We start from the raw sequence: 16726 nt of genomic DNA on the forward strand, positions 1-16726 counted from the left end.
ATGAATATCTATAAGAAGAAAATTTGGATTAAGCACAAAAAAGCATTAACAGAAAATTTCTGTCCAATAACGGAGATCACTTACAATGAGTTTGACAATAATATATATTTCACATATTTTTTACACTGATATTTCTGCCAAGATCATGACCACTTAACCCTTGAGTTACTCAATCTTCCCATTCTGGTTTATAACACTATAAAATATTTGTATTGCATGGAGGAAAAGAATCTGACGGCCAGCACTGAATTTTTCCTTTTAGGATTTCAAGTCAACCAAGATTTAAGAATTTTCCTGTTTTGTTTTTTCGCTATAATTTACTGCGGAACAATATGTGGGAACCTCCTGATCATCACCCTGGTGTCCACCAGTAAGATCCTCCACACTCCAATGTACTTCTTCATCTCACAACTCTCCATCAGTGACATTATGGTCATCACAGAAGTTATCCCCAACTTGCTCCACATCCTTTTATATAATGGGGTGACCATTACTCTTATTCACTGTATCACTCAGCTTTATTTTTTTTGTGCCTCAGAAGCATCTGAGTGTCTTCTTCTGGCCGTGATGTCCTATGACAGATATGTGGCCATCTGTAATCCTCTCCGTTACTCCACCATCATGACAAGTGACCATTGTGTGATATTGTCTATTACTTGTTGGTTGCTTGGATTTTCTATCATGACAATTCACATCATAAATACTGCAATGCTGAGATTTTGTGGCCCCAATGTCATTGACCATTTATTCTGTGACCTTGTCCCCTTACTAGAACTTGCCTGTTCAGACACCTCTATTATCCATCTACAGATTTATGTAATAGGGATTCCTTTAGTCTTTACGCCGACCATAATCATTGTAGTGTCTTATACTTCTATTGTTCGGGCAGTTTTAAGGATCCCATCCAGTACTGGTAGACAGAAAGCCTTCTCCACCTGTAGCTCCCACCTCATTGTGGTCTCCATATTTTATTGGGCTCTGTTCAGTGTTTATGTTGTCCCACCAAGAGATCTCACACTCTCCATGAGTAAGATCCTCTCCCTGCTATATACTGTGTTTACTCCATTGGTCAACCCCATTATATACAGTCTGAGGAATAAGGACATTAGGAAAGCCGTACAGGAAATATTGTCTAAGTGTGTGATCTGATAAATTAACGATAATATGGTCTTAAGTAGATGAGGTTGGATGATGATACCAGAACATCAAGTTCAACCTGTAACCCTACAGTGTCGATACAGAGGAAAGGAAAAAAACAACAAAAACAAGTCATGAGGCTTATGCCAATTGCCCTATGTCAGAGGAAAAAAAAATTCTGGATCAACTTGTCCTTAACCCTAGAATGCATAACCCAGGCCTCTTAGGCCCATTCGCCTACTTGTTTGTTATTTTTTGCAAGATTACTTTAGATAGAATTTTGAAACTCCACGTTCTTTTCAAGTTTGTATTTGTTGGTAATTTCCAGCTATTTATATAGTTTTTTGCGATAGGCATTTTGGTATAACAATTCTTTTTGGGAAAACGACACATTTACATAACCAGGGCCTAATGTTTCTCATATTAGGGGAAAGCGCCAAGGTGAAATCAGATTGTCTGACATGCAAAGGTATAAGGAGCGATTCAATTGGCCTGGTGGGTCCCTATTAAATCACCACTACCGACTCGCTTGCCCCATGAATCCATGCCGACAGACTTCTTGAAATGCCTTTGTTTACCCAATGAGAGGAAGAGGCCTTTCTCAGTAGATGATCCATCATCCTGCTACCTCCTTAAGGGTCCGTTAGTCCCCACTCTGACCCCGTGTCCTTCTCCCCTATTTCCGCTTGGCCTGTTACCGAATCTCATGGGGATATCTGAGAATGCATTTACTTCTTTGTGGACCAAACTCAACTCCATTACCCTTCAAGATATTATCACCCCTGTGGGACTTCTTCCTTTTGAGGTTATACGGACCAGGAATTCTAGTGTGTCCTTGTCCTTCCCAGAAAACACCTCCAAACTCTTCTGATCACCTTTCGAGACAGATTCACTCCCAGAATTCAGTTGACAGAGTTTGAGAAAATGCTTCTCCCAAAGACTAGCATGTCGAGACTTATGAACCGTTTTATAGACTCAACTCCTTGTCAGAAACCAGCTTTTCTATCGTCATCGAAGAAATATCTACAAATTTCCCTAACAGTGGAAGAGGTTACCTCTATCCTTCGCAATTCACATGGTTTCTGGAGATGTATCAGGCTACAAGAAAGCCACCACAAACTTCTGTCCTGATGGTACAGAACACTAGACTGGCTATTTCATAAACATCTCAGTCCCACAGCAGCTTCACATTTGGTGGAACTGTCCACTTATTAGGCCTTTTTGGGAAGCGGTGCAGCAACTGATCAGATCATTAGAGTTCACCATATTTCAACTTCCCCCACAGATTCTCTTCCTCTCCAAACCTTCAGCCGATTATAAACCCTCCCATCAGTCTCTCATATCTCATTTGTTGGAAACTGCAAAGACTCTTATACCTCTTCACTGGCTTCAAGCAGTACCGTCTTCACTAGCTGTTTGGAATGAAAAGGTTAACCAACTGGCTCGGTTTGAAGAACTCCTGAGTTGGTCGGAAAGATTGCATGTCAGCTTTGTTAAGATTTTCTCAACGTGGTCTCATCGCCCCTTCTAACTTCTAGTTACAGTGGGGCAAAAAAGATATTTAGTCAGTCACTAGAGATGAGCGAACACTAAAATGTTCGAGGTTCGAAATTCGATTCGAACAGCCGCTCAATGTTCGTGTGTTCGAATGGGTTTCGAACCCCATTATAGTCTATGGGGAACAGATACTCGTTAAGGGGGAAACCCAAATCCGTGTCTGGAGGGTCACCAAGTCCACTATGACACCCCAGGAAATGATGCCAACACCTCTGGAATGACACTGGGACAGCAGGGGAAGCATGTCTGGGGGCATCTAACACACCAAAGACCCTCTATTACCCCAACATCACAGCCTAACAACTACACACTTTACACACTCAATACCACATCTCTGACAGTAGGAAAACACCTTGAAACATGTGTATTTGGCACTTGCAGTGAGGAGAGCTTGTCACCAGCAGTGAATTTGGCCCTTGTAGTAAGTTGAGGTTGGCACCAACATTTGTTTTGAAAATCAGGGTGGATTGAGCCTCTAACCAGCAGAGTTTGGGCAAATTCATGGTGGAGGGAGCCTCTAAACACCCCAGTTTGGGCAAATTCATGGTGGAGGGAGCCTCTAAAAACCCCAGTTTGGACCAATTCATGGTGGAGGGAGCCTCTAACCAGCCCAGTTTGGGCAAATTCATGGTGGAGGGAGCCTCTAAAAAACCCAGTTTGGACCAATTCATGGTGGAGGGAGCCTCTAACCAGCCCAGTTTGGGCAAATTCATGGTGGAGGGAGCCTCTAACCAGCCCAGTTTGGGCAAATTCATGGTGGAGGGAGCCTCTGAAAAACCCAGTTTGGACCAATTCATGGTGGAGGGAGCCTCTAACCAGCCCAGTTTGGGCAAATTCATGGTGGAGGGAGCCTCTAACCAGCCCAGTTTGGACCAATTAATGGTGGAGGGAGCCTCTAACCAGCCCAGTTTGGACCAATTAATGGTGGAGGGAGCCTCTAACCAGCCCAGTTTGGACCAATTAATGGTGGAGGGAGCCTCTAACCAGCCCAGTTTGGACCAATTAATGGTGGAGGGAGCCTCTAACCACCCCAGTTTGGACCAATTCATGGTGGAGGGAGCCTCTAAACAGCCAAGTTTGGACCAATTCATGGTGGAGGGAGCCTCTAAAAACCCCAGTTTGGACCAATTCATGGTGGAGGGAGCCTCTAACCAGCCCAGTTTGGGCAAATTCATGGTGGAGGGAGCCTCTAAACAGCCCAGTTTGGGCAAATTCATGGTGGAGGGAGCCTCTAACCAGCCCAGTTTGGACCAATTAATGGTGGAGGGAGCCGCTAAACAGCCCAGTTTGGGCAAATTCATGGTGGAGGGAGCCTCTAAACAGCCCAGTTTGGACCAATTCATGGTGGAGGGAGCCTCTAAAAAACCCAGTTTGGACCAATTCATGGTGGAGGGAGCCTCTAACCAGCCCAGTTTGGGCAAATTCATGGTGGAGGGAGCCTCTAAACAGCCCAGTTTGGGCAAATTCATGGTGGAGGGAGCCTCTAACCAGCCCAGTTTGGACCAATTAATGGTGGAGGGAGCCTCTAAACAGCCAAGTTTTGGGAAATTCATGGTGGAGGGAGCCTCTAACCAGCCCAGTTTGGACCAATTCATGGTGGAGGGAGCCTCTAAACAGCCCAGTTTGGGCAAATTCATGGTGGAGGGAGCCTCTAAAAAACCCAGTTTGGACCAAATCATGGTGGAGGGAGCCTCTAACCAGCCCAGTTTGGACCAATTAATGGTGGAGGGAGCCTCTAAACAGCCAAGTTTGGACCAATTCATGGTGGAGGGAGCCTCTAAAAACCCCAGTTTGGACCAATTCATGGTGGAGGGAGCCTCTAACCAGCCCAGTTTGGACCAATTAATGGTGGAGGGAGCCTCTAACCACCCCAGTTTGGACCAATTCATGGTGGAGGGAGCCTCTAAACAGCCAAGTTTGGACCAATTAATGGTGGAGGGAGCCGCTAAACAGCCCAGTTTGGACCAATTCATGGTGGAGGGAGCCTCTAAAAACCCCAGTTTGGACCAATTCATGGTGGAGGGAGCCTCTAAAAAAACCAGTTTGGACCAATTCATGGTGGAGGGAGCCTCTAAACAGCCAAGTTTGGACCAATTCATGGTGGAGGGAGCCTCTAAAAACCCCAGTTTGGACCAATTCATGGTGGAGGGAGCCTCTAAAAAACCCAGTTTGGACCAATTCATGGTGGAGGGAGCCTCTAAACAGCCAAGTTTGGACCAATTCATGGTGGAGGGAGCCTCTAAAAACCCCAGTTTGGACCAATTCATGGTGGAGGGAGCCTCTAACCAGCCCAGTTTGGACCAATTAATGGTGGAGGGAGCCTCTAACCAGCCCAGTTTGGACCAATTAATGGTGGAGGGAGCCTCTAACCACCCCAGTTTGGACCAATTCATGGTGGAGGGAGCCTCTAAACAGCCAAGTTTGGACCAATTCATGGTGGAGGGAGCCTCTAAAAACCCCAGTTTGGACCAATTCATGGTGGAGGGAGCCTCTAACCAGCCCAGTTTGGGCAAATTCATGGTGGAGGGAGCCTCTAACCAGCCCAGTTTGGACCAATTAATGGTGGAGGGAGCCGCTAAACAGCCCAGTTTGGGCAAATTCATGGTGGAGGGAGCCTCTAACCAGCCCAGTTTGGACCAATTCATGGTGGAGGGAGCCTCTAAAAAACCCAGTTTGGACCAATTCATGGTGGAGGGAGCCTCTAAACAGCCCAGTTTGGGCAAATTCATGGTGGAGGGAGCCTCTAACCAGCCCAGTTTGGACCAATTAATGGTGGAGGGAGCCTCTAAACAGCCCAGTTTGGACCAATTCATGGTGGAGGGAGCCTCTAACCAGCCCAGTTTGGGCAAATTCATGGTGGAGGGAGCCTCTAAAAAACCCAGTTTGGACCAATTCATGGTGGAGGGAGCCTCTAACCAGCCCAGTTTGGGCAAATTCATGGTGGAGGGAGCCTCTAACCAGCCCAGTTTGGGCAAATTCATGGTGGAGGGAGCCTCTAACCAGCCCAGTTTGGGCAAATTCATGGTGGAGGGAGCCTCTAACCAGCCCAGTTTGGACCAATTAATGGTGGAGGGAGCTGCTAAACAGCCCAGTTTGGACCAATTCATGGTGGAGGGAGCCTCTAAAAACCCCAGTTTGGACCAATTCATGGTGGAGGGAGCCTCTAAAAAACCCAGTTTGGACCAATTCATGGTGGAGGGAGCCTCTAACCAGCCCAGTTTGGGCAAATTCATGGTGGAGGGAGCCTCTAACCAGCAGAGTTGTGGGAAAGCAGGGTGGAGGGAGCCTCTAACCAGCAGAGTTGGTGGAAATCAGGGTGGAGGGAGCCTCTAACCAGCAGAGTTGGGGGAAATCATGTTGGAGGGAGCCTAGTATTAGCAGAATTGTGCAACGCTTATGGTGGATGAGTATGAGGATGCGGAGGAATTGGAGAGGTTGAGTACAGACATGGAGTTTCATGTTGGGGTGCTTTACACAGGTGGGCACAAAAATGAAGGCTCTATCCAGTGGTGGTTCATTTTTATCAAAGTGAGCCGGTCGGCACTCTCAGCTGACAGACGGGTGCGCTTGTCAGTGATGATGCCACCGGCTGCACTGAACACCCTCTCAGATAGGACGCTGGCGGCAGGACAGGACAGCACCTCCAAGGCATATAGGGCAAGTTCAAGCCACAGGTCCAACTTCGACACCCAATACGTGTAGGGCGCAGAGGGGTCGGAGAGGACAGGGCTGTGGTCGGAAAGGTATTCCCGCAACATGCGCCTATACTTCTCACGCCTGGTGACACTAGGACCCTCCGTGGCGGCACTTTGGCGAGGGGGTGCCATCAAGGTGTCCCAGACCTTAGACAGTGTGCCCCTCGTTTGTGTGGACCGGTGAGAACTTGGTTGCCTACTGGAGGAACTGCCCTCCCTGCCGCCAACGTCACATGCTGGAAACATCTCCATCATATTCTGCACCAATTGCCTGTGGCAAGCATTGATGCGATTGGCCCTCCCCTCTACCGGAATAAAAGACGAGATGTTGTTTTTATACCGGGGGTCAAGGATAGCAAAGATCCAGTACTGGTTGTCCTCCATGATTTTGACAATACGCTTGTCGGTTGTAAAGCACCCCAACATGAACTCAGCCATGTCTGCCACAGTGTTAGTTGGCATGACTCCTCTGGCCCCACCGGAAAGTTCAATCTCCATTTCCTCCTCATCCTCCATGTCTACCCATCCGCGCTGCAACAATGGGACGATTCGAAGTTGCCCGGAAGCCTCCTGTATCACCATCACATCATCGGACAACTCTTCTTCCTCCTCCTCCTCCTCCTCCTCCTCCTCCTCCTCCATTAAACGCAGTGAAGCGGACAGATGTGTGGACCTACTCTCCAGCTGTGACGGATCGGATGCTATCCCTAACTCCTCTGTGTGATCTGAGTTATCCCTGATGTCAATCAGGGATTCTCTCAGAACACACAAGAGCGGGATTGTAAGGCTCACCATCGCATCCTCAGAGCTCACCCTCCTTGTGGACTCCTCAAAGACCCGTAGGATGTCACAAAGGTCTCTCATCCATGGCCACTCATGGATGTGAAACTGAGGCAGCTGACTTTGTGGCACCCTAGGGTTTTGTAGCTGGTATTCCATCAAAGGTCTCTGCTGCTCAACCACTCTATTCAACATCTGAAACGTTGAGTTCCAGCATGTGGGGACGTCGCACAAAAGCCGGTGTTGTGGCACATGCAGGCGTTGCTGGAGAGATTTTAAGCTAGCAGCGGCTACTGTCGACTTGCGAAAGTGGGCGCACATGCGCCGCACTTTCACCAGTAGCTCTGGAACATTGGGGTAGCTCTTTAGGAAACGTTGCACCACTAGGTTGAAGACGTGGGCCAGGCATGGAACATGTTGGAGTCCGGCAAGCTCCAGAGCTGCTACCAGGTTCCGGCCGTTATCACAAACGACCATGCCTGGGCCCAGGTGCAGCGGCTCAAACCATATTGCCGTCTCATCGAGGAGGGCATCCCTCACCTCGGAGGCAGTGTGCTGTCTGTCCCCCAAGCTGATCAGCTTCAGCACAGCCTGCTGACGTCTACCAACGCCAGTGCTGCAACGTTTCCAACTCGTAGCTGGGGTCAATCTAACAGCGGAGGAGGAGGCGGTGGCGGAGGAGGAGGCGGTGGCGGAGGAGGAGGCGGTAGAGGAGGAGGAGGAGGGGGGTGTTCTTCTCGTGTCCCTGCCAGGAATGTTAGGCGGGGAGACGAGGTACACCGGGCCAGTTTGGGAAGCAGTCCCAGCCTCAACTACATTCACCCAGTGTGCCGTCAGTGAAATGTAGCGTCCCTGTCCGCATGCACTTGTCCACGGGTCGGTGGTCAAGTGGACCTTTGTGCAAAGCGCGGAACTAAGGGCCCGCCTGATGTTGAGTGACACGTGCTGGTGCAAGGTGGGGACGGCACACCGGGAGAAGTAGTGACGGCTAGGGACGGCATAGCGAGGTGCCGCAGTTGCCATCAGGTCCAGGAAGGCGGGAGTTTCAACAAGCCGGAACGCCAACATCTCCTGGGCCAGCAGTTTAGCGATGTTGGCGTTCAAGGCTTGCGCGTGTGGGTGGTTAGCAGTGTATTTCTGCCGCCGCTCCAATGTCTGAGAGATGGTGGGTTGTTGTAAAGAAACGCCTGATGGTGCCTTTGATGGTGCAGGAGAAGGAGATAAGACAGGACCAGGGGAGGATGAGGTAGAAGTCAACAAAGTGGCGGAGGCAGATGAAGTGGTGTCCTGGCTCGTCCTCTGGAGTGCATCGCCAGCACAGTCAGCAGTGGCAGTGGCAGAGGCAGTGGCAGTGGCGTGAACGGCAGGCGGCCTTTGTCCTGCCGTTGCTGCCTGCCACTGATTCCAGTGCTTGGATTCCAAATGACGGCGCATTGAAGTGGTGGACAGGTTGCTCTTCTCAGAGCCCCTAATCAATTTCGAGAGGCAAATTGTGCAGACAACACTATATCTGTCCTCGGCGCATTCCTTGAAAAAACTCCACACCTTCGAGAAACGTGCCCTCGAGGTGGGAGTTTTTCGGGGCTGGGTACGAACTGGAACATCTTGGGAGATTCCAGGTGTGGCCTGGCTTCGCCTAAGCTGCTGACCTCTGCCTCTGCCTCTAGCTACCCTTTTTGGTGCTGCACCTGCCTCAACATCCACACTACTTTCCCCGCTTGACATCCCCCCTGTCCAGGTCGGGTCAGTGTCCTCATCATCCACCACTTCCTCTTCCAACTCCTGTCTCATCTCCTCCTCCCGCACAATGCGCCGGTCAACTGGATGCCCTGACGGCAACTGCGTCACATCATCGTCGATGAGGGTGGGTTGCTGGTCATCCACCACCAAATCGAACGGAGATGGAGGAGACTCTAGTGTTTGAGCATCTGGACACAGATGCTCCTCTGTTAGGTTCGTGGAATCGTGACGTGGAGAGGCAGGTTGAGGGACAATGAAAGGAGCGGAGAACAGCTCTGGGGAGCAGGGACAGTTTGGGTTATTGTTCTGTAAAGCTTCGGAATTTTGGGAGGAAGGAAGACAAGACTGTTGGGTAATAGGAGGAGAGGAGGCAGAGTCTGACTGGCTGCTGGACAATGTGCTGTAAGCGTTCTCTGACAGCCATTGCAAGACCTGTTCCTGGTTCTCGGGCCTACTAAGGTTTGTACCCTGCAGTTTAGTTAATGTGGCAAGCAACCCTGGCACTGTGGAGTGGCGCAATGCTTGCTGCCCCACAGGAGTAGGCACGGGACGCCCTGTGGCTTCACTGCTACCTTGCTCCCCAGAACCATTCCCCCGACCTCGCCCACGGCCTCGTCCACGTCCCTTTCCGGGAGCCTTGCGCATTTTGAATTCCTAGTTAGAAATTGGCACTGTATACCAGTAGTAAAAATTGTGGGTGCACGTAACCCCAATATATTCTTTGAATTCCCAGTCAGACAATGGCACTATATACCAGTAGTAAAAATTGTGGGTGCACGTAACCCCAATATATTCTTTGAATTCCCAGTCAGACACTGGCACTATATGGCAGTAGCAAGAAATGAGGGTATTTGTATTCCCAATATATTCTTTGAATTCCCAGTCAGACAATGGCACTGTATACCAGTAGTAAAAATTGTGGGTGCACGTAACCCCAATATATTCTTTGAATTACCAGTCAGAAATTGGCACTATATGGCAGTAGCAAGAAATGAGGGTATTTATAACCCCAATATATTCTTTGAATTCCCAGTCAGACAATGGCACTGTATACCAGTAGTAAAAATTGTGGGTGCACGTAACCCCAATATATTCTTTGAATTCCCAGTCAGACACTGGCACTATATGGCAGTAGCAAGAAATGAGGGTATTTGTATTCCCAATATACTCTTTGAATTCCCAGTCAGACAATGGCACTGTATACCAGTAGTAAAAATTGTGGGTGTATATAGCCCCAATTCTATTGCTAGGGGACTTGCAGGGTATTTCTGGGGTGAAGGTGGGGGGGCACACCGTTGGAACGGGTATCGGGGTATATATCGGGTATACGGGAATACACTGACAGTGTATTCCATTCAGGATCCTGGGAAAGCTGGGTTGCGGCGATTGAGCCCGTCAGTGCCACGTTACACTGACAAGCTTCTCCCTGGAATTTAGCTCTTATAAGAGCTGTTGTGGTTGTCTTCTCCTTCCTATCCTAGCCTGTCCCTGCCTACCCAGAATCTAAGCCCTAGCTAGCTGGACGGAAACCTCTGTCCTCGGTGAATTGCAAGCTCAGAATGACGCGAACCTGGGCGGCGCTGTTCTTTTAAATTAGAGGTCACATGTTTTCGGCAGCCAATGGGTTTTGCCTACTTTTCTCAACGTCACCGGTGTCGTAGTTCCTGTCCCACCTCCCCTGCGCTGTTATTGGAGCAAAAAAGGCGCCAGGGAAGGTGGGAGGGGAATCGAGTAATGGCGCACTTTACCACGCGGTGTTCGATTCGATTCGAACATGCCGAACAGCCTAATATCCGATCGAACATGAGTTCGATAGAACACTGTTCGCTCATCTCTATCAGTCACCAATAGTGCAAGTTCCACCACTTAAAAAGATGAGAGGCGTCTGTAATTTACATCATAGGTAGACCTCAACTATGAGAGACAAAATGAGAAAACAAATCCAGAAAATCACATTGTCTGATTTTGTAAGAATTTATTTGCAAATTATGGTGGAAAATAAGTATTTGGTCAGTAACAAAATTTCATCTCAATCCTTTGTTCTATCTCCTTTGTTGGCAATGACAGAGGTGAAACGTTTTCTGTAAGTCTTCACAAGGTTGGCACACACTGTTGTTGGTATGTTGGCCCATTCCTCCATGCAGATCTCCTCTAGAGCAGTGATGTTTTGGGGCTGTCGCTTGGCAACACGGACTTTCAACTCTCTCCAAAGGTTTTCTATAGGGTTGAGATCGGGAGACTGGCTAGGCCACTCCAGGACCTTGAAATGCTTCTTACAAAGCCACTCCTTCGTTGCCCTGGCGGTGTGCTTTGGATCATTGTCATGTTGAAAGACCCAGCCACGTTTCATCTTCAATGTCCTTGCTGATGGAAGGAGGTTTGCACTCAAAATCTCACGATACATGGCCCCATTCATTCTTTCATGTACCCGGATCAGTCGTCCTGGCCCCTTTGCAGAGAAACAGCCCCAAAGCATGATGTTTCCACCCCCATGCTTTACAGTAGGTATGGTGTTTGATGGATGCAACTCAGTATTCTTTTTCCTCCAAACACGAAAAGTTGTGTTTCTACCAAACAGTTCCAGTTTGGTTTCATCAGACCATAGGACATTCTCCCAATACTCTTCTGGATCATCCAAATGCTCTCTAGCAAACTTCAGACGGGCCCGGACATGTACTGGCTTAAGCAGTGGGACACGTCTGGCACTGCAGGATCGGAGTCCCTGGCGGCGTAGTGTGTTACTGATGGTAGGCTTTGTTACATTGGTCCCAGCTCTCTGCAGTTCATTCACTAGGTCCCCCCGCGTTGTTCTGGGATTTTTGCTCACCGTTCTTGTGATCATTTTGACCCCACGGGGTGAGATTTTGCGTGGAGCCCCAAATCGAGGGAGATTATCAGTGGTCTTGTATGTCTTCCATTTTCTAATTATTGCTCCCACAGTTGATTTCTTCAATCCAAGCTGGTTGCCTATTGCAGATTCAGTCTTCCCAGCCTGGTGCAGGGCTACAATTTTGTTTCTGGTGTCCTTTGACAGCTCTTTGGTCTTCACCATAGTGGAGTTTGGAGTCTGACTGTTTGAGGGTGTGCACAGGTGTCTTTTTATAGTGATAAGTTTAAACAGGTGCCATTACTACAGGTAATGAGTGGAGGAAAGAGGAGACTCTTAAAGAAGAAGTTACAGGTCTGTGAGAGCCAGAAATCTTGATTGCTTGTAGGTGACCAAATACTTATTTTCCACCATAATTTGCAAATAAATTCTTACAAAATCAGACAATGTGATTTTCTGGATTTGTTTTCTCATTTTGTCTCTCATAGTTGACGTCTACCTATGATGTAAATTACAGACACCTCTCATCTTTTTAAGTGGTGGAACTTGCACTATTGGTGACTGACTAAATACTTTTTTGCCCCACTGTAAGTGTTTTAAACTCTTCGCCTACTCACTTTCTCACTCTTCTCCTCTTTATTGTTTTCACTCTTTTCTTCTTTTCTAAGTCTTTCACTACTACTCCTTCCCCCTCATTCTTATCCTTGCCTATTCATAGCCTAATGCCTCCCTCATATTTTTTGGAGATGTTATCTTAGACATCAGTGTTTTTATAACTTCTTATAAAGTGATCTCTGTAGATTTCCTTCACTAATCCCCCCCCTTCACCCCTACCTCCCTCTTTTGGATGGACTTGGATTTCATGGGCGTTTTCTAGGCCTGCACCTTGTTCATATATCCTCTAAACTTGTTATTTTTCGCTTCATTGTTACTATCTGTTCTGGTTGTATTACTTGAAAAGTTCAATAAAACTTGTTGAATTTAAAAAAAAAAATGTTTCTCATATACTCATCCGTTTATGTGTCACAAATGACTGTGACATTGTAATCAGGATTGGTGGGGAGGGGGGTGGATCATGGCTGTGTGTAGAAAGACCTGTGATAATGCTATGGCCGTGTGATCTTGGGCAGGAGACTGACTCTTCCTCCCCAATGTCACATAGCCATGACATCATCGCAGGTCTATCTGAACACAGTGTTGAGCATCAGGAGGACAGCATACACCAGTAATGGCGAACCTTTTAGAGACCAAGTACCCGAATTGCAGCCCAAAACCCAATAAATTATAGCAAAGTACCAACATGACAATTTACCCTTAATTTAACCAGGATCTGTTTTACAGCCTGTAATAATATTACGTGTCTTCTATAATACAGATACTGTGTGACACAGTGCAATGCACTCCACAGTGGCCCCCAGACAGTATTACATGCTCCAGAGTGGTCCCAACACAGTATTATATACTCCAGAGTGGCCCCTCTCAGTAACATATGCTCCAGAGTGTCCCCACACAGTAATATATGCTCCAAAGTGGCCCCTCTCAGTATTATATGCGCCACAGTGGCCAACACACAGTAGTAAATGCTCCACAGTGTCCCCACACAGTAGTTTATGCTACTAACCAGTATGGCTGCAGTCCCACAAAGAGTATACTCCTTCTTCTGATCACAGGCGCTGATAACTTGCATCATTGCTCCTGCGTCGGAGCAGAGGTTACACTCTCTGCAGTCAATGTATGCTGCGGCCCTGCCTGCACTGACAGCAATGCTAATCAGTGATCATGGCAATGGTGCGCATGGAAGCAGAAAAAGCCAAGGAAAAAAACTGCCTTTGTCACCCCAGATGATTTATTTCAATATATGATTATGGCTTGTGGGTTACATGGGGCTCCAGCAAACTTACAGAGATTGATGGACAGAGTCCTTAAGCCCCATCAAGGGTAGGCTTTAGCTTATTTAGATGACATTGTCATCTTTAGTAGGGACTGGGAAAGTCACTTACCAAAATTTCAAGCTGTACTAAATTCCCTCTGGGCAGAAATGTGCTTTGGGTCTGGAAGAGGCCCGATACTTGGGGTATGTAATAGGAAGAAGGGTGATAAATCCAAAGGTTACCAAAGTGGAGGCCATTCAAAATTGGCCTCAACTAGAGATGAGCGAGTAATGTTCGATCGAGTAGGTGTTCGATCGAATACTACGGTATTAGAAATACTCGTACTCCATCGAACACTACTAGCTGTTTGAAGTTTAAAGTTCAATGCAGAACCAGCGTTGATTGACAGAATGCTATACATTCTGCCAATCAACTCTGGTTCTTCTCTTATCTTTAGAAGTCTTCTCCATGCAGTGTCCCCGCGGCGTCTTCCGGCTGGAATTCACTCTGCCTAGGCATCCGGCCTAGGCAAAGCTGACTGCAGTCGGCTCTGCTCAGGCGTCGATGCCTAGGCAGAGTGAATTCCAGCTGGAAGACGCCGCGGGGGCGCTGCGCCGGCAGAAGACTTCAAGGAGAATCCAACTCGTGGACTTGGTAAGTATAATTTTATCGAATTTTGCGTACCCCTGAAAAGAGCATTTCCCCCCATAGACCATAATGGGGTTCGAAATCCGTTAGAACAGTCGAACAGTGTGCGGCTGTTCGAATCGGACATTTTAGTGTTTGCTCATCTCTAGCCTCGACCCTTAAGTAAAAAGCAAGTAAGAGCTTGTAAGAGTAAGAAATTGTTACTGTCACAGGTTTATTCCTAACTTTGTAACTATTGTAGCACCACTGTCAGACCTAACTAAGGAAACAAGTTCATGAATGGTCAAATGGAGCAAATTGGTTGAGGAGGCATTCCAGGAGTTGAAGTTGGTTCTCTGCAAACAGCCAGTTTTGCTCACATCTGACTTCACAAAATAATTTTTGGTTCAGACTGACACCTTTGATGTAGGGTTAGATGAAGTACTGTCCCAAATGTTGGGTGGTGAAGAACACCCAGTCACCTACCTGAGTAAGAAGCTTACACCACCTGAAGAAAAACTACAGCATTATGGAGAGGGAGTGTTTAGCCATTAAGTGAGCTCTAGAGTCCCTAAGATACTATTTACTGGTCCGACAAGTTACGTTGGTCACTGATCGCTCCCCTCTGACATGGATGTGCCAAAGATAGAAATACCAGAGTCTTCAAGTGGTTTCTGACTCTACTAAAATTTTAGGTTCACTGTGGAAAATGGGCCAAGAAAAATGCAGGGGAATGCTGATGCCCTATCCAGGACCCATTGTATGTGGGTCAAAAATGTTCGCCCCAACAGGTCCAAACAAGGAAGGGGGGATGTGAGAATGTGAGGGGTAGGGATCTGGAATCTTGCTATATCTCCCCCAGGTATTCAACTTATGTGTGGTCCAGGGTGGATCTGGAGTAGTCATTAGACCAGGTGTAGATCCTGTGCTCATTACTGGGCCAGAAAAAGGTTGCAGATGCTGCACTCCAATGCAGATTCTGGGAGTGAGAGGAGGCATCTGGGTCTGTCCTGTAACACTGAGTCTGTTTTGTTTGTGAGGCTGGTAATACGATTTATTCCAGAGATTCATCATTTAAGTGCCTGATATGTTGTGTTTAGCTTGTGTCAGCAGAGATACACACCCCAAAAACTGGTAATTGTCATTTTCACTTTTCAGAATCAGCTGCATATTAATTTATGGATTATGAATTATTGCAACACTTGAGGATTAAAACTGCTCACTGTACCCCTGGATAAAATCCTTCAGGGGTGTAGTTTCCAAAATGGGGTCACATATCAGGGGATTCCACTTTACTGGCATTTCAGCTCTGCAAAAGTGACATTGAAAAAACAATCAAAGTCTGTGCTGCAAAAACCAAATATCACTCCTTCCCTTCTGTGGCCGACTGCACAATCAGCAATATATACCCACATATGACATTACATACATTATCCTGGGTACACCAGTGTCATACATGTACCCCCAACAGTTAACTTGGCGCCCAACGTGGGACTAGAACCCACGATCCTGAGAATAAGAGTTTCGTGCTCTACCGACTGAGCTAGACATTATATACATAGGTTCCTAGGAGTCCTAAGAGTATTCTACGTTATGTTTTATAGCTATGATTGTTTAAGACAATATAAGATGTACCAAACTAGTTTGACCCTAAACAAATCTGGAACCCGAGTCACCTGGCCCCAACAGAAAATTAATCTTGAGAAGTTTATACATCTCTCCTTTTCCCCAAATATTCCTTTAAATCTCCCAACCAATACTAAATTCATCAAATTTAAAATAAATAAATATTGGATTTAGATTTTCTTCACAACAAAATGTTAATTTGAATTTTAAATTTATAATAAGCAATTCCATGAAGTAAAGCCTCTTGAGTATAAATCTCCCAGGACTCATTTTCCTGCCACCTGCTCTATTATTTAGTATATAACGATCTAGACTTAGCCGCATTCTGGTCACATTCATGGATCTTATGGCCTCACAACATCTCAGCTGCCGGCTGCTTTTGCTTTCGGGAATTTTCTTTACAAAAAGAATATCTATAAGAAAAAAAATTTGGATTAAGCACAAAAAAAGCAATAACAGAAAATTTCTGTCTAATAACGGAGATCGCTTACAATGAATTTGACAATAATATATATTTTACATATTTGTTACACTGATATTGCTGCCAAGATCATGACCAGTTAACCTTTTAGTTACTCAATCTTCCCATTCTAGTTTATTACATTATAAAATATTTGTACTGCATGGAGGAAAAGAATCTGACGGCCAGCACTGAATTTTTCCTTTTAGGCTGCATTCACACGGAGTAAACGCTGGCGTTTTTTGTGTGTTTTTTGCACATAGCGCCGCGTTTACGCCGCGTAGCGCCGCGTTAACGCCGCGTATATGCCGCGTTAACGCCGCGCTATTTAGCGGTGGCGTTGCCCGGCGTTAACGCGGCGTATACGCGGCGTTAACGCGGCGCTACGTGGCGTAAACGCGGCGCT

General features: G+C 47.0%; 1 protein-coding gene across 1 annotated transcript; it reads left to right on the forward strand.

The window, feature by feature from the left end:
- Positions 1-216: 216 nt before the first annotated feature.
- Positions 217-1149, forward strand: LOC142202279 (olfactory receptor 5V1-like). The gene has a single exon (XM_075272339.1). The coding sequence runs from the start codon at positions 217-219 to the stop codon at positions 1147-1149; it is 933 nt and encodes a 310-aa protein (XP_075128440.1).
- The last annotated feature ends 15577 nt before the right edge of the window (positions 1150-16726 follow it).

Source organism: Leptodactylus fuscus, chromosome 5 (genome assembly GCF_031893055.1).
Source record: "Leptodactylus fuscus isolate aLepFus1 chromosome 5, aLepFus1.hap2, whole genome shotgun sequence".
NCBI classification, from domain to species: Eukaryota; Metazoa; Chordata; class Amphibia; order Anura; family Leptodactylidae; genus Leptodactylus; species Leptodactylus fuscus.